The following is a 26,311-nucleotide window of genomic DNA, read 5'->3' as shown; positions in this document are numbered from 1 at the left end:
CAGAGCATCAGGTAGTGAAGAGAAATTTTACTCGCATCAAGTAAAATACATGCACTGTTGTAGAGATTTAAATATTTGGGTTTTCAATAATTGATATTTTTAGTTTTAAATATTTGACCAGACCAGATTTCGTATGAGAGTAGAATTGAAATTTGTCATAGTAACTTGTACTTGTACTTGTATTTGTCATAGTTCACTTGTACGTATTCAAAAAATGCACTGTGGGCCACCCGACCGATTTTAGCGGACCGTATAAAGAAATTGTATATTGAAAATTTATCTCCAGACCTCTGCTTTGCATGTGGTCAAAAATTAGTTTAAAATTCTAATTCATATTCCGAAAATTTTTTTACGAGTCCCGATCTTTAAGATATTTAAGGTTAAAATTGACCTTAAAAAATGGCATCCACCCGATGGGTGTACCCCAAAAACCGGTGGCAACTAATTGACTTCGGCTATCGGAGCTAAATCCTTAGCTTCAAAGTCATCATAATTAAACTAACGCCTTTTTTAAGGCAAACCGTGCCCTAAAATACTCCCAAAATAAGGGCTCACAACTAATTATTTCCTGTAATATGAAACTCTACTATTTCTAAGCCTATTCTTTGAGATAGCCGGATATAAATTTAACATATATCTCCCATCTAAAAAGTTCAGTCCACCTAAACGGTTGAACTGGCCCATAGTGCATCCCCTACACTATTGCTATGACCTGTGTGAGAGGTGAACGTCGGTGGTGGTGGTAGTGCTGGTGAGCTGTCAAGTCTATGTGTACACACAGAGGAGTGAGACTGGCCGAGAGTGGAAAACTCAAATCAGGCGACAGTCCGTCGCATTTTAATCGGGGTTGTGCAGTTTCCTCCAGTTTTCATAATTTGGATTTGAATTTTGAACCTTCCGTGACCTCTTCACTCCTCCCTTTTCTTTTTCATGAAGGTCGTTTCGTGGGCTTCTCCCATTGGCTGCCAGACTGAGAGAGCCCACTTCTAGGCAGCTCTAGGCTTCCGTCTCTGTGGAAATCCTCGTCTAAATTTTTCAGTGTCCAACAACGACTCCGAGGAAGAACAAGTGCCTCAAGTAGTCTCCCCTCGGCTAGAAGTGTAATTTTTTGATAGCATCACTTTTTCTAATTATTGTAATTGGCTCAACGTGTGTGTGACACTGTTTTGGTCTCCTTCCTTCCTGCACAGGTTCCTATATCCCATCAGGATGGAACTCCAAATCAACAGTGGTAGTGATCAATGTCACAACAGCGACACCAAAATTTGTAATGGTAGAATTAGTAGTGGTAGTAGTAGTGGAAATTATGACAAAGTGGAGGAGGAGGAGACGTGTAGTAGTAGGAGTAAGAAGGGGAAAGGGCGGATTATGTATGATAAAGTGAGGAAAACAAAGATAAATTGTGTTCTTTTTTTTACAAATTTTGAATTTTGCGGAAGGAGCTATAGTCTAATTATTTTCTTCGCAGAGCTTTCTCATGAAGTGCTCCAAGTCTGCTGTCTCACGGCAAAAACCAGCCGATTTTCCTCTACCAGACTTGGGATGTACTTTGGGTGCTCTCAAGTCGTCGAAACCTGCGACCCCGGTTCCGCCTAGCGTGTATGTAGCGTAAGTTGATATCTATAAAATAGTTAGGCAAGCTTTGTAATGAATGCGCAAACTTTGGCAAGTTGCTAAAAAATTAGTAAGCAAATCTAAAGCTGCATCCATAGCCCGTGATTTGTTGTTACGTTGCGCGTATATGCATCCATCCATGATTTTCTGATTGGTTGATTTTATAATTGCTATGGTGATTAACATGCTGAAACCGTGAACTGTGAAGTTATCATCAAATCACGAACAAATCAAGGACTATGGAGGAGTGTTTCCATTATATGCATGTATCTCGTAAAACTAATTGGTTTATTAGATTACAAAGCAGCTTGATGTGAATGTTGTTTATGTTTAAATGTTGAGTTCGTTATTAATTGGACTTTTATCTGTGTTCAGACCACGCAGGAAAGACGAGATTGGTGCAGGAGGCGGTAACGGGGGACGACGTGGTCTCGATCCCAGTGACAATATCAGTCTAAGACCTCACAGCGGCTCTTTCGTTGGCGGTTGTTCTCCCGTGTCAACTTCCCAGTCGAAGTACTACGACCACCGAACCGTCCGTGATAACAACAGAGGAGACCGTGATAGAGATAACAGAGGAGATCGTGACCCACCTCAGCCTGGATACCGGGACCGAATGAATTATCGAGACGACCGAGACACCGGTGATCGTGATAGGAGGGGAGGAGACAGAGATCGAGACCGCGATCGCGATCGACCCAACAACCGAGCTGGTGAGTCCGGACGTCCAGAACGAGTTGTCTACAACTCGCGGTGGGGTGAGAAGCCGGAAAGTGGCTGGGACTCGTCCTCGTCAAACTCGGTCTACCATGATACTCAAGGAGGTGGAGGAGGAAGCAACAAGTGGAATAATTATGCACCAAAGAATGGTCGTGGCGACGGAATCTCGTCTGGACCAGGAGGACATTATGAGAAAAAAGAACATCATCACGGTGGTCATCGAGATTACAATAATCGGCGAGGAGGACGTGACAACCCTCGAAACGACGAACAGGATGAACCTGAGTGGTTCTCAGGTAATAAAAATATTAACACAATTCACGATATAAGTCTTAAGAAATAAGATAGCTTATTAGAATAATAAATCAAAGACCCAAAGACCGCGTCTCTCATTTTGCAAAGTTTCAAAGGCGGCGTTAATGACTATGCATATAATATGCTTATCCTGAAGTTTTCTTATCTTCTGGTGTGCTATATCTGTAGGTGGTCCAACCTCTCGACATGAAACCATGGAGCTAAGAGGTTTTATGGACGACGAACGGAAGGATATGGCCAACGCAGGCGGCGATAAGAAAAATAATCACAAAGAGATTACTAAGGGAGCGACTGAGACTGAAAAACCATCTGAGACTGCACAACCCCCACAAGATTTTTCCACGTCGCATGGCTTCTCCACTGCTCAACAGAAGGAAGAACAACCCGCCGTGGATTCAGCCTTCAGTTTGGAAAAGATATTGCAAATGGAAAAGATTCCAGGAATCCATGTACGCAATTTAAAATTTAACCATCTAATTAACAATGTTTTTAAGTATGTTTCTAATTTTCCAAAACAATGTCTAGAACGAGTCGGAGGAGGGAATTTCGAGATTTTCTAAATTTTTTCAAAAGAATTCTGAAAATGAGCAAAAGACTGCGGAGCCTATACCGCCTCCAAACAAGATGGAGGCTGGGAGCAGCTATATCCCTAGCGAAAAGATCTTGTTTGTAAACCTTCTCCGATCGTCGTCTCTCGCAACAAACACGAGTGTTGTCCATACGCCTGAGGAGTCTGGGCCTGGTAAGCATTTTATTAAGTAGCTTCAGCTACTTTATGTGAAGACTTTGTCTGTCTGTCTGTCTGTCCGTCTGTCAGCAGGATAACGGGAGAACGGATAAAGATACTTGAAATCGGTTTTCGCCATCATACATAAGACCCCAGGGGGAGGATCCTATCAACTTTTGGGTGCAACCGGACCACACCCCCTGGCGCCAGGGGGTGTGGTCGGGGCAAAATGAGATTTTTAGTGCAATTGATTCTATAGATGAATTGGAGTGAAATTTTGTGTATCCCTGAAGTGTCACAACTCCTGGGCGCCAGGGGGTGTGGTCGGGGCAAAATGAGATTTAAAAAAAAATTGAATCTATAGCTGAAATAGAGTGAAATTAAGTGTTCCCGAGTTGTACCACACCCCCTGGGCGTGGGGGTGTGGGTGGGGGTGTTGTCGGGGAAAAATGAGATTTTCAGTGAAATTAAAAAAATGGATGAAATACACTGAAATTAAGTGTTCCCCCGCTGTCGTGGGGGTGGAGTGAATCTGAAGCTACTTCCGTATGCGCGTTTGCGAGGGTTTATTTATTATCGTAAATTTTATTCGAGAGGTTTTCAAATTATTATAAAATGAACGTGCCAATTAATCAAGATCGACGTAAACCTAGCAAGGTGTTAAGCTTTGTTTTGGCAACTTTGTAGTGTTCATATTCCTAATTACCATACTTAAGTTGGCATGAATCTAATTTTTTTAGAGTTCATATTTTTTATTTTGATTTTTTAATAGCAGAAGATAAGAAGGAGATTGTTGCCGAAATGGGGAATGCGTTGCGAAACATGCTACAAATAACTTCCAAGAAGAATGCTCCAGCAGATACATCGGCACCACCAGCTCCATCAGACCCATCAGCACCACCAGCTCCATCAGACCCACCAGGTCCATCAGCACCACCAGCTCGACCACCAGGTCCATCAGCACCACCAGCTCGACCACCACGTGCATCTGAACTACCACCTCAACCACGACCACCAGTTGGACCACGCAACCATGGTCCCATTGGTGAACCCAAGAAAACCGAACCGACAACTGAGCCGCTTCCGCAATATCTTGGCGACCCCGATAATCCATACTTCGCGGAATGGCAGGAAAGACATAGAAATATCCATAAGCCCGACCTCAAGGCGTTGCTCGCTGGCCAACCGAAAGAGAAAGAGACTGGGGATCTGAGAGCTCTGGTAATTATAATTTAACAAACGCTAATAATTAAGCGTTGGTTACATTAGTAATTGTTGATTATTGTTTTTCAGCTTCTCAAATTAATCCGAAACCCAGCAGACAAAATAACGAATTCTCATCATAAGGGAGTGCCACCTAATCCAGCCGGGGCCGTCGGTCGACCTCCTTCCAGATCTCCTGGTAGTGCCGGGCCTCTTTTCGAACGACCAAGTTCTAGACTTGCTCAACAACCCGATTCCAGTCTTGACTCTCCATCCACGTCAGGTCTTGAGCCAATAAGTTCAGAGACTGAACTCGACGAGTCACAGGATTCGATGTACAGATCCGATATGCAATACACCCTTCTGCCCGACGCGAGCATTCAGCCACAAATGGAAAACATTGAACGGAGATCTCCTGGAGGAATGCATGTCATGCATGAAAATGGCACATTTAGCGGCATCATGCCCATTGATAATACTAACATGATGATGGGACCACCCATTCCAATGCAACAACAGCAATATATTCAACAACAGCAACCACAACCAGGTTTCAACGTATTTGAAACCTTGATCCGTTCACATGTGACACCCAACCAAGTGCCGCTCACTACGTTAATGGTAACACCGGTGGAGACTTGCACAGCTCAACAGATCTTGGGCTTGTTGCCCATAGAAATTGGACGACTTGTGCAACAAGTCAACCCAGATGAACATTTTTGGAATTTATCCGAGCATCAAGAGTTACTTAATGGTGAGAGTGGAAATATATAACGAATTTTCATTTCGATACACAAAACAAAACGATAAAGAAGTTATTAATTATCATGTTTTGTGCATTTTTAGCTGTTTCTACTGGCAAATACACTTTTAGGACTCTACTCCAGGATTTAATTAATGGAACTTCGTATCCCCCACCGACATTTGCGGCGCTTTTACAAATTATTCTTTCTGGGCGGCTAAAGATTCCAACATATCGACCTCCCGAGCCAGCATTCATTTTGCAAAAATTTAACCCGGTGCCGGTCCAGCCTCAACAGTTTCAAATGCAGCAACAGCAACACCCGATGCAAAGAATGCACCACCACCAACAGCATCCTCAACAACAATATCGACATGGTAAGAATTATGCATGTAATGTTTAAACTTACGCAAATATACATATAACCGTGTAAACTGCGCACAAATTCAATGGCATTACAAACTGGTAAGAAGTTAAGAAGGAGTAGATTGGTTTATGATGCATAAAATTATTGTATGTGTCGCTGTTGCCTCGAGAATTTTTTTGTAAATGGCTTTGCAACTTTACAAAGTTTTCACATTTATTAAGAGGAAATCCACACCAAGCTTTCCAAGTGAGGAAACTTTGTAAAGTTGCCAAAAAGTTTGTACACTTTTTGAGGTAACTTTGTCCACTAACCAACAACACATTTTTCACAAGCACATAATCAACTCTTATTTTTTTAAAATTTAGTTGCAGTCTGTGTTATTTCAAAATACGTTATAATGTGAAACTAACAACAATTAATAAATCAATATCGCATTCCCAATTTATCTAGGAGGTCAACACCACTACGACCATGATCAAATGCGACGCAATGCAGGCACTCCTGTCTCAAACATGGCTGCTTTTACCCCCACCAGTGTGATGCGAAAGATGACAGCCTCGCCAAAGCCTTCTCACCAGCAGAATCGCCGCACTCCTCCAGTCAGTCATCCCGAATTAAACACGGCAAATTTCAGCATGATTGTTCAACAATTGACCGGGCAGCAGCACATGCAGCAACAACAGCAACCGCAACCGCATCACATGCCCGTTCGTCAACACCGTATCACAACTCCTCTTCCGATACATCCTGGTTAGTACAAAATTCTGTAACTACAATTTGTACGATCTACTTTACACACTTTGCTTGATTTGTTGTTGAATTCCTCGATTTAATTATTAATTTTATTGCAAGCTCAAATATTTATTCAAATATTTTCCTCCCGCAGCTCAATATCAAGCTATGCGTCAAGGCCAAATGATGATGCCACAGCCGCCACGACCTCAACAAATGATGATGCATCATCACCAGAACTTCGCTCCCGTTCGAAATGTGAACCACCACAATTCGCGTCACGATATGCCGCCGCATTAGTTAAGCTTCGTTGCTAGTTTCTATATAAATCAAATTTTTCGTTCATTCTAAGTCGCCATCGTCTTCGTAAAAAGCATGAAAAAGAAATAATCAGTCCTTGTTTAAGTTATTATTGATATCAATATCATGAATTGAATTATACATCAACAATGTTTCCTACACAAAGTAATAATAATAATAATTGCCTTGAAAGATTATTATGACACGATCAGTTGGTAAATATGTGGGCGATAATATTAGAATTAAAAAGCATGAGGAGCAATCTCCAAAGGAAAGGTGTACATGCAGCTATAGGTCATTCCACACCTTAATAATTTGTAACAGTATTTCAATCCCGATAAAAACAAGAACCATCCTACACTACAGTAACTACGATAATAATGCCAGAAATGATTAGAAAACCAAAAACTGTCTAAATTTTCCTCGGGGAGTCGTATTGTTGCGTTTTCTTCCGTTTTCGAAACGAAATAAAGAAAATGTATTAAGTTTCAAAAAGTGGCGGACTTGATTTGTTAAATTATTTATGGTTCACTTGCGCCACACGTAAAAAAATGAGTAATGCAAAGAAATTGAATGGGCACAAAAAAGGTAGATTTTTAGTTGCTAAAAAACGTGGGTAGCTATTTTTGGTTGGCGAGGGCGAGAAGGAGGTGAGTCAGGGCGGGTGGAACGAGGCCGTCGCGCAGTTTGGTGTGAAGATAGGCAAGGTCAGCCGTCTCGAGGTGGTCTTTTTGATCCGAGTGGCAGCCGTGACGAAATCGAGAGGGAGTTTTATAGCAGGTGTGACATTCTGAGTTATCTTCTAGTGAATAAACGGCATAGATACGTTCACAGAAGGCGCACGTCCCTGAAAAAAAATAAAAAATTGATTTTAACATTTTCGTAAATTTTTGATACATTGAGAATTTGACAGTTGTGCTAGTGTTTAGCGATCCATGAGAGATCTGCATTTTGAAACAATATTTGACGCATTTTTTATATTTTTATCTGGAACGATTTCTGAGACTATATCTATTTTGTATATATACTACGTGTAGACTTATAAAGATTTTGATAAATTTTGCATTTTGTGGATTTATGAGCATTTATTTAATTTAGTAATAAGAACAAATGCTGCAAAGTCACACTCCTTGAAACTCACCCGTGAATTCTGCCTCTGAAATGGGCCTTTCCCAGTCATCCTCGCCCAAATAGTAGTGACACAGTTGAACCATCTCGTCCCCAGAGAAGGGTCTCCCCAACACTTCGGACACGGCGGCTTGCAACGTCTATGAAGAAGAGAGTACTTTGCATATACTAAATAATTTCGATAACTTAACCTTATCTTCTTGTCTTGTTACCTTGATCCAGATCCAGTCCTTGGTCGGATTCTCCATGGTTCGATACCGCTGAAAGATTAGGCTGTACAAATGTTTGCGAGGTCCGCTCACAGTCACATACTTTTTCAAGTAGTCCAACGGCTTCATTTCTGTCAAAAGTTTTTTCTCCATAAAACAACGATACGACGAATTACGGCGTATTGTTACTACTTACCTCTTAACGCTTTGGTGTCATTCGGCGCAAAAAACGTGGCACTGTTACGCGACCACGTGCGAGGAAAGCTAAGCCAAGTGCTTTCCTTCAAGTTGATGCTCTGGGTTTGGAATTTGGTCTCCAGTTTACGAAATTCTTGCGATATCCCGTCTATCTGAGTGTCCAAAGCGTCCATCTCCTACGAATTGGTAATGTACAATTAATGAATGGTACTTGACCGACATGAGCCGAATTAACTAACCAACTGACCTGTGGACTCCACACCTTTCCACTCAAATAATCGTCCAACACGGAATACAAGGCTTGGCGTGATTGTCGGAAGTTTTTCATGTTTTGTATAAAATTTTCCAGCCCTTCATCGCCAGGAAAGGGAAGCGGCGAGGTGGGTGATTTTGCTTGGTCATCCGCGTCCACTTCGAGCAGAGCGGTGGACGCAGAGGCAGCAGCGATGGTCGAAACTTGTGTTTCATTAGGATCTTCCACCTTTTTGACCTCTTCAGAGCCGGCACGATTTTTACTTGCCGTCTCATTTTGGTCGGAGGTAGCCGGCCCGTTTTTATTCCGGGTGCGACCATGGCGTCGCAATTTCTGAGAGGGATTCATTAATCAGAAACGAATTAGTGTACGAAAATGGCAGGGAAATTGAGACGAAATATTGCGTGTAAAAGAACCTTATGTTTCGTTGTTCCAGTTTGATCTGGATTGGCAGAGATGGTTCCTTGACCTTGGTGACCTTGAAGGTGGTTCGTCATGAAGTCTCCCCTCTGTGATGGTTTTGATCTCAGACCCCCCAACAGAGTGAGGACGGAAGAATGGAGTGGAGGCAGAGTCAACTGTGGTTGTAATTGAGGAGTAAAATTAAAAGTCGTCTCAATTTTCCCATTTCGTTGCACATTCGTGTGCTTTTGGGGTCGTCTAGAGACATCATGACCCTTATTTCCAGCTAATTTGGTTGATGGGGACGTAGGAAGGGGGAATATTATATTTGGCGAAGGAGACCCTCCACTAGAGAGGTCAAAGGTCCTGCTACCTTTCTCACTTCCACCACCACCACAGTTTCTCTCTGTCATTGATACGTGAATGCCTTCAATTACGAATTCGCCACTACTAACTGCCTTCGTCGTCATGTTTGTGACTAGCTGTGTGGCTGACCTTGACCTAGATATGACCTCACCACCACCAGCACCATGGTCCAGCCTAACTAACGGATAACTTTTCCCAACGCTAGTCAAGTATTCCGTCTCTGGATCAACTTGTCCATCTTTTCTGTCACTAATTAGTAGCAACCTTCTCACATAATCGTTCCGTCCAAAATTATCGTCATTATCGTCACCCGACTCGTCGCCACCACTGCTTGCTTCGTCACCTCCTAAACCGAGTAGAAACCTGGGGAGTCTCCTCCTCCTCGGGGTTACCTTCGCAGTGATAACCTTCTTGACGTCCCCCTCGCTGAAGGTGGACTCCACCGAGTCGAAAACTTGTTGGTAGCGGAGGTTGTGAAACAAATATTTGAAACTGCCTGCATTGTTTTTCCAAGAATTCTTAAATTGTTCCACTTTTCGCTCAATTTCTTCAATCCGCTCATAATTCCGGCGGACAAAGGTGACGAAATCGGCGGGCAGGGGGACGTCAGGGTCAAGAGAGATGGCGGGATCCATGACCTGATAGGCTACTGATAACCCTGACTTTGATAATACAGTGAGGACGGGCTGATTATGACTGAAACCGTGACCATGATTTTATGCCTAGATCAAGGTGCTCTCATCTCATCAATCGTGAGTAAATTTGTACAGCAAACAGGAACAGGCAGGAAGTAAGCACTTACTTTGGCGTGGAGAAAAGTGTTACATTATAGGAAAATGGATCGATAAGTACTTATTTAGTGCTAACCTGTCATTTCTCATAATTAAGGGGATATCATCTTACCCCTTCCAAAATCTTGGGACTGGTCGATCTCTCATATGTAATGGGAGAGCTTGACCTCTCCTTCGCCCTCTTCTTCTTCCCACCTTTCCCACGCAACTTTGGCGTCTTTGGCGTAATCGACCTCGACACGGACAAATTTCGAGGGGAGAACTGAAACAGGGCGGCGTCCGTTGTGGTGTCGTCACCCGTCGAGTCGATCGACGTTCCTGGCGTGCGAGACCCTTGTCGTCCAATCATATCGACACTTTTGACCCGACGCAGGTCAAGGATAAGAACTCGGCGGTGGTGGAATTCACATTGGCGTGTTTCCGGTTCAGGTGTGAGACAGCGACGACTCCGCTCTTCGGATAAGCTGATACATTTACGACGAGCATTAGGTTATCGTCATCATGAGGTTAAATGAGATACGAGCTTATTCAACACTGCATGGTTACCTCTTCCCTCGCGGGAGAGAAACCGACCTCCGAACCAAATCAGGGGTCAAGGGTCGTGAATCGGTTTCCGTATATTTCCTATACAAATGTTCGGGGATGAGGTCTTCTGATTTCCCCCTACTTCCGGAACGACCACCCTAATTTATATGTGCAAATATGTATAATTTGCACACTTTTTTGCATTTATTTCTATGCACCGGTATTTCCATATACCTTATCCAAATGGATGGGATGCTTACACCGGGATGAACACGCGTACCCGTACAGGTCAGGGTCGCCACCACTGTCAACACCGGGGTCATACCGAAACCCTAGATTCATCGCTTTGCCGATGCATTCCGTCAACTTTTGTACCGTGCCCTGGATGATGGATAAGAAGTTACAGAGTGACCTCGCATCTGTGTGACTGCATCTGACTGACCTTTCTCCTACTGTGCTTATGAGATCTTCTTGCATGGACCCGATGGCCCTTCGTCCCCACCGTGGGGAGCAGTCCGCTCGAGCTGAACATGATTCGACTAACTATTTGAATCCATTAACCTAAAATTATTCCGTTTCGTAATGAATTCCTTCACCCCGAGAAGCGACGCTTTCATGGATTTGTTTATTTAGTCGGCACTTTGAAAAAGTGAGAGATGCTAAATTACTAAATAAAATAGACAAACTAAAAAATAAGTTGTTTGGCAAACATAGAACGAAGGTTGAACTAATTTGTTTGATCGATAGAAGAATATTAGTACGTGAAGATGTACATATATTTAGTACATAGATTTAGAGCAAGATTTTCATGGTGGAGGTAGTGAAGAGAAAGTCGGGAATATGAGCAGGATTGTCTCAACTTTGTCCTATAAAAGAAGGAAGACATGATACACTACATAATATTAAGTTAGATCATCATTGATTGAAAATTGGCTGGAAATCGATAAATACAAATCTCATCATCATAACGTATATTTCACTTTGTCATCTAGTTTTCTTGAGCAAATCTTAACAATTTGGTATATATTCACATCTCGATGGTGGTGAAGTCACCGTAAGAATCGGATTCTGTCGGCATCATCATACATAATAAGATTTAGTAAAGCCTTTACCTAAAGGTGTACATAATGTGTCCCACTATTGCAATTCTCTGTCCATAGAAGGTTACTTAATAAGTTGGCAAGTCATGCTGGATGGCGAATTTAAAGAATGTCAAAGCCAGATATTATGCAACATGATGACATGAAATCTGACGAGATTCACTATCCGAGAGTAGTTGAAGAATTCTTAATTTGATTCAAATTATTTGAATAATTAAACTTTGTGCAAAATGGGTACGAAATTCTTTCACTATTTCCAATCACTACTGGTCACCTGATAAGTTCTTTAAAGTATTTAGTTTGTATCCTTTGATAATTTCACTCGACAGGCACCTCCCACAACTTACCAAGCACATTTTTAACGAAATTTTAGGAATTATAGAAACTTTGGTAGCTTTTTATTTTGTCACCCGATGATTTGATTTGAATTGAGAGCGCAGACATGCCTCTCTCATTCTGCTGCTTGTTTGCCTGCCTGGCTCCAATAATCTTCTCCGTGTTTCTGCAAAATCAAGTTTCGTCGTGTCCACTTTTTTTGTACGAGACACGTTCTTGTTCACTCCTCGAAAACTAATTATTTGTAGCAAGATAACCTCTTACCTGACCTTGGAGCTGGTCTTAATGATGGGTCCTGACACTTAGGTAACTATTGGTCATTATTCTTCACCTCATTACTAGGTTTAGATTAGTTTGAGGGTCACAGACAGTAATTAACTATCGGTCACTGCCCACACTCATACGACAGCGACACCTACAGGTTAGTTGGGAAGAGAGAAACGTTAACTCATGCCGAAACGTGTGGTTGGTGTGACGTTGGTCAAGATTTGTTTAGTCGAGGTCGAGACTTGGTCTTTAGTGGGTCAAGAATTGAAGCTAAAACGATATTTTCCGGTTTTTGAAAATTTCCGAGAGTACTACGTTTGTTCCTGTCCAGTGGGTCGTCTTCATAGTCTGCTGTGGTAAGTTTGAAACCTTTATACAAGTTAGATTCATGCCTGGCTGGCCTTCTATGGGTCACGTCTTCGCCACAGGGTCGCAGAGTGACCGTCTGCGGTCACCCATTAATAGGTAGTACCCATTGACAGTCACTAAATTCGAGTTTGACGTTTACTCGAGGGTGTGTGGTTGAGGGGTCGGTTTGCTTATCTGTAGATTTGTGACCTTGTCAGAGGTTACCGTGTTAGTTGGCGCTTTGTTTACCTGTGGTTTACCTGTCAGGTTTCATCACTTATATGGGCATAAAAATGGGCATAAAATCCCGTATACATTTTTAACTTTTATGCAAAAACACCCTAAAAATTATGTCTAATCCTTTATTCATACTCATTAGCATTCAACATTTTCCAAAGAATTCTTAATCACCAATCTTCACCCTACCTTAATCTAGACTCGGCATAAATTAAACAATTAACCGGAAATCCAAACAACTCTTCTTATAAATCATTTACGCTTCATTAGCGCAACTCATATATATCTTTCTTCTGTCATCAAACAAAAAACATCTTTGTCATCTCTCTCCGTCTCTATCAAAAACTGCAAGGAAACCAGAGGGGGGGGGAATTAATTTGCGAAAATTATAGGAATCCTGGTGTTTTGTATGAAATTTCCCTACCCATCTTCTTTTCTCGTACACACGGGTGTGTGTTGTTGGGTTTATAATACGCCTCGATTTCTATGAGCTGGATATGGAGGACGTTATTTTTTAGCCAGCCAGCAAGCAACTCTGTCTGCCATCCCACTATAATACGAACCAACTACTAAACACGAACAAACCACCACCACTTGACTTGCACTAGTAATAAGAAGAAAGGAAAGACTGCGTGCGACTGGCTCTCTCTTACTTGCTTGCTCCTCGTATATATTTCATTATCATCCTCATTCAGCATCATTCTCATTATTATTGTTAGTACATTAGTATTATTTAATGCCAGAAGAAGATACCTTAATTTTAAGTCTCTCACCACCACAACCGCGATGGAACAAGTGTCCCTTTGACGGACACTTTCTCTCGGACACGCTGCTCCTGTCGTCGCTTCCCTTGTCCAGTAGCAAAAGCAAGGAGAGAGTTTTAGTATTTTGCCAAGAAATCCGTTTCACCTTCTTCCAGGACGACGAAGCCGCCGTGGTCATGACCTAAAGGTCAAATAAATTGTCTCATTTATTTTACGGGTAGAGTTTTGCCTTCATAAAATGCACCAGTCGCTACTCATTACTCGCCGATTCAAGGAAAAGTCTCTTCTTCATGTTGGGTCTTGTCCTCGTCCCTCTTCTTCTTCTTAGTTTGAGCATGGGTGGTGATTTCCACGTCTTATCGTGGAGAAGGGGAAGGAATACGAAAGGTTGTCGACCGATAACCAAGTTATCTCGTTGTATAGCAAGATAACTGTTTAGTTGGGAGGAAGTAGAGACAAATGTGGAGTGGGTAGTAGTATTATTCTTCTTGAATTAGTTTAAGTTAGTCCGGAGGAGGGAGGGATCATATAAGCTTACGTCAATCTGTCAAGTTAAGGTTACCTCATTAGAAGATTGTTTTTAAGTCAAGTTCGTTTGGTTGCATTTCACGCCAAAATTATCAATTGCGCCTCTTGTTATTGTTATCATGTTACATCTATTGATAATCATGGACCGTATTAGAGTTGTGACTTTAGTAGCGAATAGAAGAGTTCATTTAGTGAGTGCGTGTGAGTGTGTGCGTATATAATAATTAATAATAATGAATTTAATTTACAGAGATGACTAACTAAGTTCAAAACCGAAGAGGGAATACTACGCTGAGAGAGTTTCCCGTCAGAATCGCCGTTCACCATGGAGCGGTCAAAATTTGATACTCCCTTCACTCGCAGGGATAGGAGTAATACAGGTAGCACGTTCGTTTGATAACCTACAATACTACAAAGTTTTTGACAAGTTCTTAACTTTTTTATTTTACTTGTCAGACTATCGCGAAGATGGGAGAACGGTGGACTTGTTTCTAAAGTTTCGCCAATTGCGACCGTATTTGCTATCCCGGTTGAAAAAGATAAAGAGGGAACGTAAGGAGTGGGATTATCGTGAGGAGGTGGAGGACATGAAGTATTTACTTTCCGTTATGGCAAATATGTCTGCAGATGAGTGAGTTCGAATTCTAGATTCAAATTCTTAGTCGTATTCTTTAATAATTTAGTTAGTTATAGTTTAATAGCTAAATTAATAATGCAAAATTAATAATGAAACTTAGGAATCATGGTGCTCCCGCGTTGCAAAGATTCATCGATAGAATTCATGAAATGATTCGAAAAAATCCGATCTCAGAGGTGTGTAAAACTTTTGTTTACAATTTTGCCTTTAATAATCTTAATCTTCAGGTTAAGTCGATATCAAGTTCATACTAGAACCAATTTATCTATGTTTCCTTCAGATATCCACCGTTACGATTGAAAGTGATCACGAGGATGACTCAGAAACGGCCGCACCACGTAGTCCATCTCCAACGGAGATATGTTACGAATCATTTTCCGGCCCCCTTCCCACCGCTCGGACCATTCCACTCGAACGAGACGCTGACCGAAACACCTTCTTTGAGTCGATGGAAAGTAGGCGTACAACAACTCTTCTATTTGCCTCTCCGTTTGAACAAATTGTAACATATGTGCTATTTATTCTAGCATCTACGCCGAAACCATCGTCCCGCAATCCTTGGGGAACCCCGGGTGGGGACTACTCCTCGCGTGGGTGCGCTGTTCCTAGTCAAGACATTGATATGCGGAGTGCTTCATCCTCATCTTCATATTCAGTGGGGCGCGGACATGGTGTTGCAAACCAGTGGTCTGACAGTGCTGGTAATGGTAGCAGTTTTCGACCTTTCGGCCGTGGCTCTGGCAAAGCGTACGAACCAATGATACGACCCCCTATGACCCGCGAGCAAAAATCGCTCGACGATTGGGAGAACGATGACGACGATGAAGATTTCTCCCGCCGTGATGGAAACTATTCCTTTGGTCGTGGAGACAGTAATAATGGTGGCAGTTTCAGTGATAAAAGTAACAACAATGACGAACCGTGGCGTGGGGATGCGTTTGCTAGTTTCAATCGTGATGTGAATAGTGGACGATCAGACTTTTCGAGAGAGTATAATCATCAAAGTCCATATGTGAGACCGAATTCCCGCGGGGGAGGAGGAGGGAGAGAAGAGATGTACGACAGACGCCTGCCGAAAGAATTCCTCCCAAAAGGACCACGGTCAAACAATTCGTACAATAATGTGGACAAAGGTGGTTCGGTTAGGATTGATTACAAACACGGAGCAAAGGTGGATGAGGCCGCAGTAGCATCAACATCCCCTTGGATTACTAGTGTGAAAAATAATCCTACTAGTGTTCCATACCAACAATCCACCTTTGACCCCAACATCGCCGCCGCAGCCGCCGCCTTCGCCTATTCTCAGCAACAGAATATCCAAGCTATGGCTTCACAACAGCAACAGAATATCCAAGCTATGGCTTCACAACAGCAACAGAATATCCAAGCTATGGCTTCACAACAGCAACAGAATATCCAAGCTATGACTCCACAACAACACATACAACAACAAATGTACCTCAGTCAACAACAACAGCCCCTCCTCAAAAATCCTAACCTCTACCAGAATCCCGCTCTCATGGCGGTCAACATGCAAGCCTTGAACATGAATGCACGTGGGGTTAATCCGGCGAACGTTCCTCGTTTTCAACCACCTCTCCTCGCAAGTCCTCCCAGTGCTGGATTCGTTCGCTCTGCTACACCGCTGCCGCCTCCGCCCTCCTTCAACAATTATGCTAATCATGCCTCACCACCGCCACCTGCTGCAGCTCCTCCCCCTACAGCTTCCCACCACCCCTCCACAAGTGACGACATGCCATCGAGTGAGCAACTCAAGGAGATCTTTCGGCATAAAGCAAAGCAAAGTTTTTCTCGCGGACCGAAGGAAATTCCGTTATCTCGTCCTCCTCTTGGGCTATCCCAGTCTCAAAGTGCCGTTCCACCACCACAAAAATCTCCATCTCAGGGGCTGCTCGCCACCAATCAAATGTTATCCGATCGAAACCCACGACTCCAACACAAATCAAGTAGTAGCAGTAGTGCTAAGCCGTCATCTTCATCCTCATCTTCTTCTCGCCACGATCGGTCAACTAGTCAAAGTGGTGGCGACAAGGATTCGTCCGAGCATCATGACTTGGATCCGCGACGTAACAGGGACCGAGATTCAGACCGCTACGATAAGCGTCATCACGACAAGCACCACCATTCTTCGGACCGTCACCATCACCGATCAGATCGACACCACCACAGTGACAAATCATCGTCTCGAGATGACAGGAAAGATCGGAGTAGATTTTCCTCTCCTGTCGCTTCCTCGTCCGCTGAGCGAGACAAGCAAAAGGACAAAGATAAGGATAAAGATCGTGTCATGCGTATCAACATTGATGAACCCGTCCTCCAAACTCCGAACAGCCGCTTGGACGATATTAGAAACCGAGTAAAAGAAAAACTCCCCATCGACGTGACCCGACCGGGCTCAAAATTGCAACAAATCCGCCAGCAGGTGGAGAAGGAGCGATTCCACGCCCTCGGGAGACCCGGCGTAACAAAAAAACCGTCCAGCTTTGATGAAGCGATCGTCGTCCCGGTCGACGTCGTTGCGCGTCATACTGTGTCAAAACCTCAGAGTAAAAGTAGTAAGGATATTTCCAAAGAGACTGACGTTTCAGGAGCAGGAGGATCTCAAAAGAATAAAGATAAGACGACCACCACGCCAGTACAAAAAGATAAGGCAAATGTGACTAAAGATAAATCCAATCGTGGTAAGAAATCCGCACATCACATTTCCCCCTTGGACAGTGATGCGAAATCGAATAGAAATGCCAATCTTAAGGACAAAGAGCGAGGAAACAAGATGAGTGTCACCAAGAAAAGGTTGTCGTCCACGTCGAGGTTATCTAAGTCAAAAAAGAATCAGGGTGCTGAAACCTCAGAGGTTGAGGCTGCTCCCAAAAAACCTCCCGTGTTCCGAATCCCAAAAATAAAACGTCCCACACCACCACGGAGTCCATCCCCTCCGCCGAGAGATCCAACTCCCCCACCACCAACGCCATCACCGTCACCTCCACCACCAGCACTATCGCCTCCACCACCAGCACCACCCGCTGAACAAGAATCTCATCCCACAGAAGAAGAAAGTGCATTCGCGACGGAAAAGTTACGGAAACTCGTGACGGACGATTTCATTAAACAGTTCGTCCTCTCGGAGATGGATGGACAGGAGGCAAATGGGATTTTGAATGATCCGTCCGTCTTCGCAATAGTCAAGGAGCGACTGAAAGATCAGATAAAAAATATTCTCAAAAATAAGCCCGTTGCTGGGGATGATGCGGCCGTGGAGGAAACGACGACTAGTTCCGAGGCTGGACCTGATAGTGCTGAGCGTGGAGGACATCAGTCGAGGAGCACGACGAGGAAGAAAAATTCCAAGAGGAGGTCGTCCCTTGAGAAGTTACATGATGCTCTAAAAGAGATGAGGTTCGACACTATGATGCCACTTGGGCCAAGGCGATGCACGGTGAGAAAAGAGAGATCTATTATTAGCAGTCTATAGCTTCGTCTATTATACTTTACGTCATCATCAAATCATCATGTCCTGCTCCCAATCTGATTTTTTGATTGGCTTATGGAAATTATCGCTACGACAAGTTTATACGATAATGACGTGAAATAGGCTAATGCAAATAATAGGGTACAAAGCATTTAAATTTCTGTTTTTTTAGCTCGGCTCCAACGACGACGCAGAATCCGCTGGAGTGAACAGTACGACAGATTCACCCTCCAAGCCAAGCGACACCACCAAAAAGAGTTCACCTACCGCAGCCAAAGCGAGTAACAGCGAGCTTGCCAAGCCTGTCCCCCAGAAGGCAAAATCTTCCCCTCCGAAAAAGTTAAATGTCGAGTCGAACGGTGACAATGAAGTGGCAGAGCCAACACCAGCCACAACGACCCCACCCAAGAAAGGAGGTACTAAAAGAAAGCGACCCGCCTCCAAGGCGAGGGCAAACAAGAGGAAGAAAGGTCCCGTCACACGAGCTCAAGCTGCGGTAAAGTCAGCCATCAAAATCCAGCAAAAAGATAAACCTAGCAAAGTGGGGAAGAAGAAATTGGCGGAGGCGGCTGCAACAGAAAAACCATCCGCTCTCTCCGACGTTGCTCGCATCACACGAAGTATGAAAAATCGTGGTGGAAATATCCGCGTTAAGGTCAAAGTCGAACCAGAATTGGTGAAACAAGAGCCGATCGATGACACTGCGGAAGACGACAACTCATTCACCCGGGATCCAGAACCTGTCCATCAACAAGACGAAGAAAGCCAGAGTCATCAGCCACCCAGTATTTCTAATGAAACTTCCAACTCCTCCACTCGGCTCTCTACACTGACCATGCCCCTCCCCTCGTTCGATGACGATGACGATGATGACATGATCGACTTTAGTGACGCCATGTCTGTGGATATTGACATTAAAGACGAGCCGGAAGACTATAGTCTGATCGATGATGACGGTTCGCTTCACATGACTGTAAACAACGTCATCTTGGATGACACCCCACCCCAAAATAATTTCGAAATTCCGGACACAAACTATGACGAAGATCTCACGGACATTCTCAAGGACGTGCCAACCTTTAAGACATCTTTTCCCGAAGATGAGGAAGACATTGTCACCAGTTTCACTGGTCTAATTAGTGGAACCAGTACAAAAATAAGCGATATTTTCGACAAGCTCGACCCCGGAAGTCAAGAAAGTAGCTTACCATCCCGTCCCGACTCTGCCGACATACAGAAAGAGTGCTTCGCCGTCGTGGATTTTCTCATCAATCAAGTCGATGAGGCCGAAACGGCAGAACAAGAGGCCAATCAAGACCATCACGAGGAGGACAATTCCACCAAATTTCCCGGACACGGCTCCGACTACAGTTGTTACTCTAGTGATGACGAAGGCGGTTCTTCTACCGACTCCGTGGAGGAAGAACCAAACGACTTTTTCCAATTTTGTGACGACTACCCAGATCAGGACGCACCCAAAACTGACACAGAGACTCAAGACTCGAAGGATCCTATGTCACACCTCCCAGCACTAAAACCTAACCCGTTCCTCCACTGGGGCCAACCCCAACCCGACGCTCTTCCTCGCTCTCCAACTATGGCATACCTTATCAATAGGCCGAATAGGAGAGTGGGGCCAGCGTTAAAAATCAACATGACGAAATTGAGGAAAAACATTTGGACAAAGATGCCACCCGTCCAGGTGGAGCGTAAAATCAAGACGGAGGATGGTTTTGGTGTCAAGATTGAACCCGGCTTTGACGGACTGAGCCCAATGGACGTGGATTCATCAGACTCGGACAACCCAGGTCCACGCTCCCCCATTCTGAAACGCGATCCTTTCATTTCAAAAATTGAGTTGCAAAAGTTGGAAGACACGAACAAACGAACGTCAATTGACATACCAATTTACCTCCCGGGATGTGACCCTTACGCGGGCGAGGAGGGGCGAATCACCAATTTGAGAGGTAATAATTAGAATGATGGAAATGGCCGAATTATTGTTTCCTAACAATCAAATTATTTATTTGTTTTTTTGCAATTTTTGTTTCCGTTCTCTAATAATTACTTTAGTTCACGCTTTGCTAATTAGTCCGATAATCTTTAATGTACTGAGAATAACTATTGACTTTAAATTGGAAAAATTACTAGTCCAAAAACTTGTTTAAAAGGAATTGTCACTACTCATTGAAACAATTACAATTATTATTATTTGGTTGCCAATTTTATGAAAAACCTACAAATTCCCTTTTCTCAAATCAAATTAATCAACTTATCAACGTTCTGCATTGCTTTTCTTTCAAGTAATTCCTACTTTATTTAAAGATATAGATTTGGCAGCCGAGTAATAAGTAATGCAACAGGATGCACTAAAATGATCCCTTTGATAACTTTCATTATACAATATTATTTAATTTCTAATGTGACCAAAAACTTGTACTTTTGATATTTTTCCCTAAAGTAAAATTTTTTTGGTGTAAAATTACTAATATTTTTTGCCTTTATTTCTTCCCATTTCATTATTGTTTTCACTTGATTGCACACTTCACCCACTTTTTCCCCATTTGCTAAGTGCTTGCCGTTTGCTTATCATTTGTCATATTTTTCACGACTCGAATAATCATAACGTTATCGCTCCCTTTTCAGGCCATGCTCTCTATGTATGTCCCAACCAGCCGTGTTCCTTTAAAGCACCTAACGCCGCCCTGTTCAAGGACCACATGCCAACCTGCCCCCACGCGATCGATCTCAAGTCCATGGGCTGCCCCCATTGCAAAAAACGGGTCAAAGCCATCGTGAATTTATTGGAGCATTTGAAAACACATGGGCAACAGAAGCAAGTTTGCTCCTTGTGTACTTTCAAGACCTGGGCGACCTCCGAACTCACGCGGCACATGAAGGTACACAGATAGCAATAATAAATAATTGATACTTTACCTGAGATGGATGGACGGATATATTCCAATGGATCGGTTTCTTGACTTGCAGGCATTCCATAAAGTATTTAACTATAAAGTTGAAAGATTTGAGACAACGGATCCTGAAGACGACGCTGAAATGGTCATGTTTCCGAAAGATGTGATTGCCAGGATGTCAACGGTTCAACAGCTTAGGGATTCCTACGCCTGCTATGCGGATCGCATCGTGTTCGGGCCAAATGAAATAGATAAAGTTCCAATTCGTCAAATTTTCCAGTAGGAATTATTACCATTTTTATATCGAATTATTATCATTTTTAGACAATTTATTGCAACTTGATAACTAATTACCCGTGTTTCCATTTCAGTACGCTCGCTTACTGCTCATTGTGCACTTATGCGTCTAAAGTCCGAGTGAATTTCATCCGTCACTTGGAAGCTCACAAAAAGGCAGATACCAAACCCGAAGTTATCATTCCAGTTACCGACCCAGTGAATCCAGTCCCGTGCTTGGAGAGGAAGGAACTCATGTTCGACAAAATGACCAACTGGGCTGGGAGTTCTCATGAGAATAAGACGTAAGTTCAGAATTTATAAAATGATGGTTTGAAAATTACATGAAAAGTAGTAATCCTATTAATTTACACGCATTGTACCTCCTTCCAGTGGCAACACCAATAGTGACAGCTCAACCGTTCCCCAGTTCGTTTTGGAACAATTTCGCTATGTGTGCAACGTCAAAGGCTGCGAGCAGATTACGGTGGACGAGTACATGTTGCGCACCCATATTCGTACGTTGCACCCTGAAGTGGAGAATTATGATTGTCCCCACTGCGCAAAACACGAGGCAACAAGTGAGTTGAAAATATGGTTAAAAAATATATGCACAAAGTCAAATTATGTTTTATTTTTTTAGGAAACGACAAACGAAATTCTGTCCCGGTTGATAAGTTGGGTCCTCATTTGAAGCTTCACGGCCCTAAATTGTACAGATGCGCGTACTGTGATATGATCCACACGCAATTGCCCTTAATGGAGAAGCATATCCCCGAAAAACATCCCGAGAGGAAACCGATTCATTACCTGATCCGAAATTTGGATAATGATGGCAATCAGGCCAACAGGTGAAAAACTACTATAAATCTGATAAATGCGGTGATTTCATAAATTATTTATCTCCAGACGGAACTCGAGCGACGAATCCGCTCCCATGGACAAGTGGCGATGTACGCTGTGTGCAGCAAAGCAATTGTTCCCCTCTTACAACGAGGTGAAGAGTCACTGCGTGACAGCGCACAAGATAAGATGCCAATTTATGTGCTTTGAGTGCAAGTACGCCACGGATAGTGACGTCGCGGTTATGAACCATATAACAGAGGATTGTAAGGGTGAAGATGATGATCCAACTTCGGAGAGTGACTTAGAAGAAAGCGACATTGATCCCGAGGAGACTGAGGCTGAACGAGAACAGAGACTGAAGGAAAAAGAGGAAGAAAAGGTGAAGAAGGAGGAAAGAGCTAAAATCAGGGCAGAAAAGAAAGCGAAAAAGATCGTGGTGGAGGGGAGAATTCTCATCATGTGGTACAGGTAAGGCTGAGAATACTGCTTTTTATACAATTTGCACGTTTTCCGACTAACTATTTTATATAATTTGAAAAACTTCCTCACTTACCATTTTTATAGGAGCGAATTTGACTCCAAACAAGAAAATATCATCCACGGCCCCCTTTGGAAACGAACCTTGAACGTAAAACACATCCGTGGAATATTTTTGGAATATGGGAAGGAACGACTTCCCAAAATGAGTTCTTCCTTGATGCTCCAATCTCGTGAGAAGATTGCTGCCCCTGTTATTGGAAAGACAACCCGACGGCCCTATAAGGCACCTCCTAAGGTGGATAAGATGCCAGCTCCAGAGGCGACAGCGAAACTTTTCATCTGTCCAAAGTGCAACTTATTCAAGACAAAGAGTGCGGCGAATATGAGAGTTCATCTCTACAATGAGCTGGGTTATCAGAGGTAGATAGCGATAACTTGTAGTACAGAAACAATTAATTATGAAATATTCTAATTGTTTGTATTCATCTATTTTTTCAGATACCGTTGTAATAAGTGCAACGTCAAGTTTGTGACTGAGAGTTCTTTAAAAGGTCACCTCGTCGGAGATCATGGCACTTCTTTGGATGAAAACTGCTACGAGTTGTTGCCAGTCGACTCAGAAATCGAATCTTTCGTAAGAAACATGGAAAAAATGATTTCAACTACAAATTTTAACTAATATTTTTGTTCTAGATCATCGCATACTTCACGTCAATAGAAGAAAAGGAAGTACAGAGTGAGGGCATAACTTCTAGTTCTGATCTATCCCCCACCAACAAACAGCCCACCTTCATGTGCAAACATTGTGGTCAAGAGTGTCAGAATGCACATAATTTGAAAACACACGTGCTCGCGAAACATATTGCAAGTGATCGGTGCGTTCACCACAAAAATTAGCTTGGTCCATTTCACTACAAATTGCATTAATTGATCATTACATCTACTTGAATTATATTCAGATATCAATGTGGACATTGCGGCACTACGTTCTGGAATCAAGCCCTGGTTCGAAACCATCATTCGCGCGCCCACCAAGGCCTGGAATACTTACTCGAGGAGAAATTTGTGCTAGATCTCACCCCAGAATTTTGGTCGTCCGAGTACGGTCTTCCCATCGGTCTGGCGTCGAAAAAATCCACATTATCACCGATGAAGCGCGCCTCAGTTAGTGTGAGGACATTATCAATTGCCTGACTTCAATTTTATCTAATGCGGTGACTAACTAATTAATAATTGGATTGTACTACAGGATGACATGTTTATGCCCTCCTCAAGTACTTCCTCTGATCTAACACTCGGCTCGCGAATGCCCGTCCTTGATATGCACGACGACGACGACCCACTCTTGTTTGGCTTTGCGGATATGGATCCCTCAATCATTGACGATTCGCGACTAGCCGAAAATGGGTCGAATCTGGAGGACTCTTTCCTCCTCCAACTTCTCGAGGAGGATACAAAAGGCAGCGGCGGTGACGAGTTGACCTTAAATCGCACCGGGAACAGCGCTTACAATCCAAATGCGCTTGCCTACAAGTTAGTCGCCACTTTTACCTCCCAATTGTTTCAAATTATCTAATCGATTTATTAATTTGTAGATGTTTCCACTGTGGGGAAAACTCCCTTAGCGTTCGTGGAGCTCGTGGTCACTGGGAAAAAGTGCACTCTGCACGTCTCGAGGAGCGTTGCAACTATTACGAGTATCGAGCCTTCAATTCGCTGAACCAACTCCCACCCTGTATTCAGCTAACCTGCTCCCTCTGCGAGTACACGGTCTCTGCACTCTCGCTCATGAAAGACCATCACGAGACTGTTCATCCCACCCAACCATATCGGATGAAGCGCAAGCTCCGTACCGGCCACATGATGTTCGAGTGCGGCATCTGTTTCCATGAGTGCTATATGAAGGAACAGGTTCTCGAACACATTGCAGCAGTCCACCCATCTATCCGAGAACCCACCTACGTAACGACCGACCTGCGCGAAAAGTCGTCCGAGAATGAAGAACCACTTACCGGAAAGCTTGTTGAGGACAGGGTCCGCTATGGGTGCAACTATCCCCCCTGCCAACTTGACTTTGAAACCCGCAGTGCCAGTCATGCCCACGAAGTTGCTTTTAACCACAATCCCACAAGCAAAAAAGTGAACATCAAATATGTTCGGTTCGTCATCAATGCAACGATCCGTATCCCTGTCGCTGATGGGATCAGATCCGCCAACGTCGAGGCGACCAAGACGGTTTTCAAATGTCCGAACTGTCCCTACCAAGCGGACGAGAGGCAGAAACTGGTAACTGAACATTTAGGCGAGCACGTCCACACCTACACATGTCCCGTATGTAGTCGATCATTTCAAACCTATTTGGACACCAAGTTCCACATCCGGTTCCAACATTCTGACCCGAGTGGGAGTCCTCTCATCAATCCCAACATGCTCAATGCTCGCGCATCCCTGGAAGAATCCATCATTCAGGTCAAGATCGTCTTGCCGGATGAAAAGAATGGAGAATAATTTATCAAGTGTTATCAGAATAATTACTTAAACGTCAATTATAATTATCTCACCGAATCTTCGTCGTCTTGTCACCACCTCACGCAGTGTGAACAATATGAGTCTGATATAATAATAATATGTAGTTAATCTGTATGTATTTTATAGTATAGTTAACTTCTATGTAAAGTATCCTCATTTAATGAAATGAATTGAAAAACTTGTAATAATTTAAGGAAGTGTTATTTTATTTAAGAACTACTTAATTAATTGGTCGCGTATTCCTCTTTAATGCTTTGGAATAACTGTTTTTGTTGATGAGACGAGAACGTTGTTTGTCGTTTTCGTGTCTTGTTATAAGGTATACACAAACACAAAATTAATAATAGTAGTTAATTAATCAGTCTGTTGAGAAGTATTTTATGATTATAACTTCTTCCTTGTTGTTCGCACTAATTTTTTGTACGTCTCGCTAAAAAAGTAAAGAAACCTTGATTATTAAATGTAGGGGTGGCCGAATGCGGAACGCATCAAATCGAAATTATATTTAATATTGTTAATGAATGGTCACAATGTTGAGGGGAAATAAGACTAAAAAAAACACAGTACGAAGAATCATTAAGTATACAAATTATTGGCAAGAAAATAAATACTTATAAATGCTAAAATGGATCTGAATCATTAAGCTCATTTCTTTCGATTTTATTTTTCATTCATAAATTCATGGACAAGGTCATCCATCCATGCAGAAAAAACCGAATTTTATGAAAGTATTGTTTTGATGGGGGACGGTTAAGTTTCCATTGTCATTTGGTTAATAAATCGTAATTTGAATTGCTGCTATTTAGCTCTGTTTTTTTAGTGTCACAATTTAAGCATTAATTTTTGTAAATGTATACATAGTTCTCAAAATATGGGTTCCATTTAAAAAAACGCATTTACAAAAAGAAACACTTCAAATCTTTTACATGGAAAATGCATGATAAAAGTTGTTTTGCATGGATGGTG

At 42.9% G+C, this 26,311-nt stretch overlaps 3 protein-coding genes and 1 long non-coding RNA gene across 11 annotated transcripts; 2 read left to right on the top strand and 2 right to left on the bottom strand.

Moving 5' to 3' along the window:
• Positions 1–827: 827 nt before the first annotated feature.
• Positions 828–7,215, top strand: LOC110847837. 4 transcript variants are annotated; one of them, XM_022094871.2, is made up of 11 exons: positions 828–1,100; positions 1,191–1,380; positions 1,469–1,608; positions 1,990–2,630; positions 2,818–3,098; positions 3,175–3,391; positions 4,149–4,597; positions 4,670–5,333; positions 5,426–5,698; positions 6,139–6,438; positions 6,575–7,215. In XM_022094871.2, the coding sequence occupies exons 2-11, from the start codon at positions 1,210–1,212 to the stop codon at positions 6,718–6,720; spliced, it is 3,282 nt and encodes a 1,093-aa protein (XP_021950563.1). In that variant the 5' UTR covers positions 828–1,100; positions 1,191–1,209; the 3' UTR covers positions 6,721–7,215. The 4 variants fall into 4 exon arrangements, with proteins under 4 accessions (XP_021950563.1, XP_021950578.1, XP_021950570.1 ...); XM_022094886.2 differs by having other exon boundaries at positions 828–1,380; positions 1,469–1,599; XM_022094878.2 differs by having other exon boundaries at positions 828–1,380; positions 4,152–4,597.
• Positions 6,833–12,203, bottom strand: LOC110845610. Of its 3 annotated transcripts, none has more exons than XM_022092066.2 (11): positions 11,705–12,203; positions 11,035–11,458; positions 10,827–10,973; positions 10,614–10,750; positions 10,180–10,531; positions 8,925–9,086; positions 8,503–8,841; positions 8,254–8,431; positions 8,061–8,188; positions 7,862–7,988; positions 6,833–7,567 (listed from the first exon to the last, which is right to left on the bottom strand). In XM_022092066.2, the coding sequence occupies exons 2-11, from the start codon at positions 11,122–11,124 to the stop codon at positions 7,341–7,343; spliced, it is 1,887 nt and encodes a 628-aa protein (XP_021947758.2). In that variant the 5' UTR covers positions 11,125–11,458; positions 11,705–12,203; the 3' UTR covers positions 6,833–7,340. The 3 variants fall into 3 exon arrangements, with proteins under 3 accessions (XP_021947758.2, XP_035701991.1, XP_035701983.1); XM_035846098.1 differs by having other exon boundaries at positions 11,035–11,153; XM_035846090.1 differs by lacking the exons at positions 10,180–10,531; positions 10,614–10,750; positions 10,827–10,973; positions 11,035–11,458; positions 11,705–12,203 and having other exon boundaries at positions 8,925–10,164.
• Positions 12,196–25,981, top strand: LOC110842417. 3 transcript variants are annotated; one of them, XM_022088160.2, is made up of 19 exons: positions 12,196–12,334; positions 14,423–14,552; positions 14,629–14,803; positions 14,910–14,985; positions 15,090–15,264; positions 15,337–18,266; positions 18,472–20,266; positions 20,946–21,199; positions 21,288–21,493; positions 21,586–21,795; positions 21,884–22,071; positions 22,134–22,341; positions 22,400–22,804; positions 22,901–23,236; positions 23,315–23,450; positions 23,510–23,691; positions 23,776–23,986; positions 24,066–24,349; positions 24,412–25,981. In XM_022088160.2, exons 2-19 carry the CDS (start codon positions 14,498–14,500, stop codon positions 25,322–25,324), a joined length of 8,739 nt encoding a protein of 2,912 aa, XP_021943852.1. In that variant the 5' UTR covers positions 12,196–12,334; positions 14,423–14,497; the 3' UTR covers positions 25,325–25,981. The 3 variants fall into 3 exon arrangements, with proteins under 3 accessions (XP_021943852.1, XP_035701970.1, XP_021943851.1); XM_035846077.1 differs by lacking the exon at positions 12,196–12,334 and adding an exon at positions 12,412–12,651; XM_022088159.2 differs by lacking the exon at positions 12,196–12,334 and adding an exon at positions 13,611–13,831.
• On the bottom strand, positions 12,992–13,568 carry LOC118433821. Its single transcript, XR_004833593.1, has 2 exons — positions 13,305–13,568; positions 12,992–13,225 (listed from the first exon to the last, which is right to left on the bottom strand). It is a non-coding gene; the product is annotated as an uncharacterized LOC118433821 (long non-coding RNA).
• Positions 25,982–26,311: the final 330 nt, after the last annotated feature.

The sequence above is a fragment of the Folsomia candida genome, unplaced genomic scaffold (assembly GCF_002217175.1).
Source record: "Folsomia candida strain VU population unplaced genomic scaffold, ASM221717v1 Fcan01_Sc001, whole genome shotgun sequence".
Taxonomy (NCBI): domain Eukaryota; kingdom Metazoa; phylum Arthropoda; class Collembola; order Entomobryomorpha; family Isotomidae; genus Folsomia; species Folsomia candida.
Note: the sequence above shows the minus strand (reverse complement) of the source record. Positions and strands in the feature narration are given on the sequence as shown.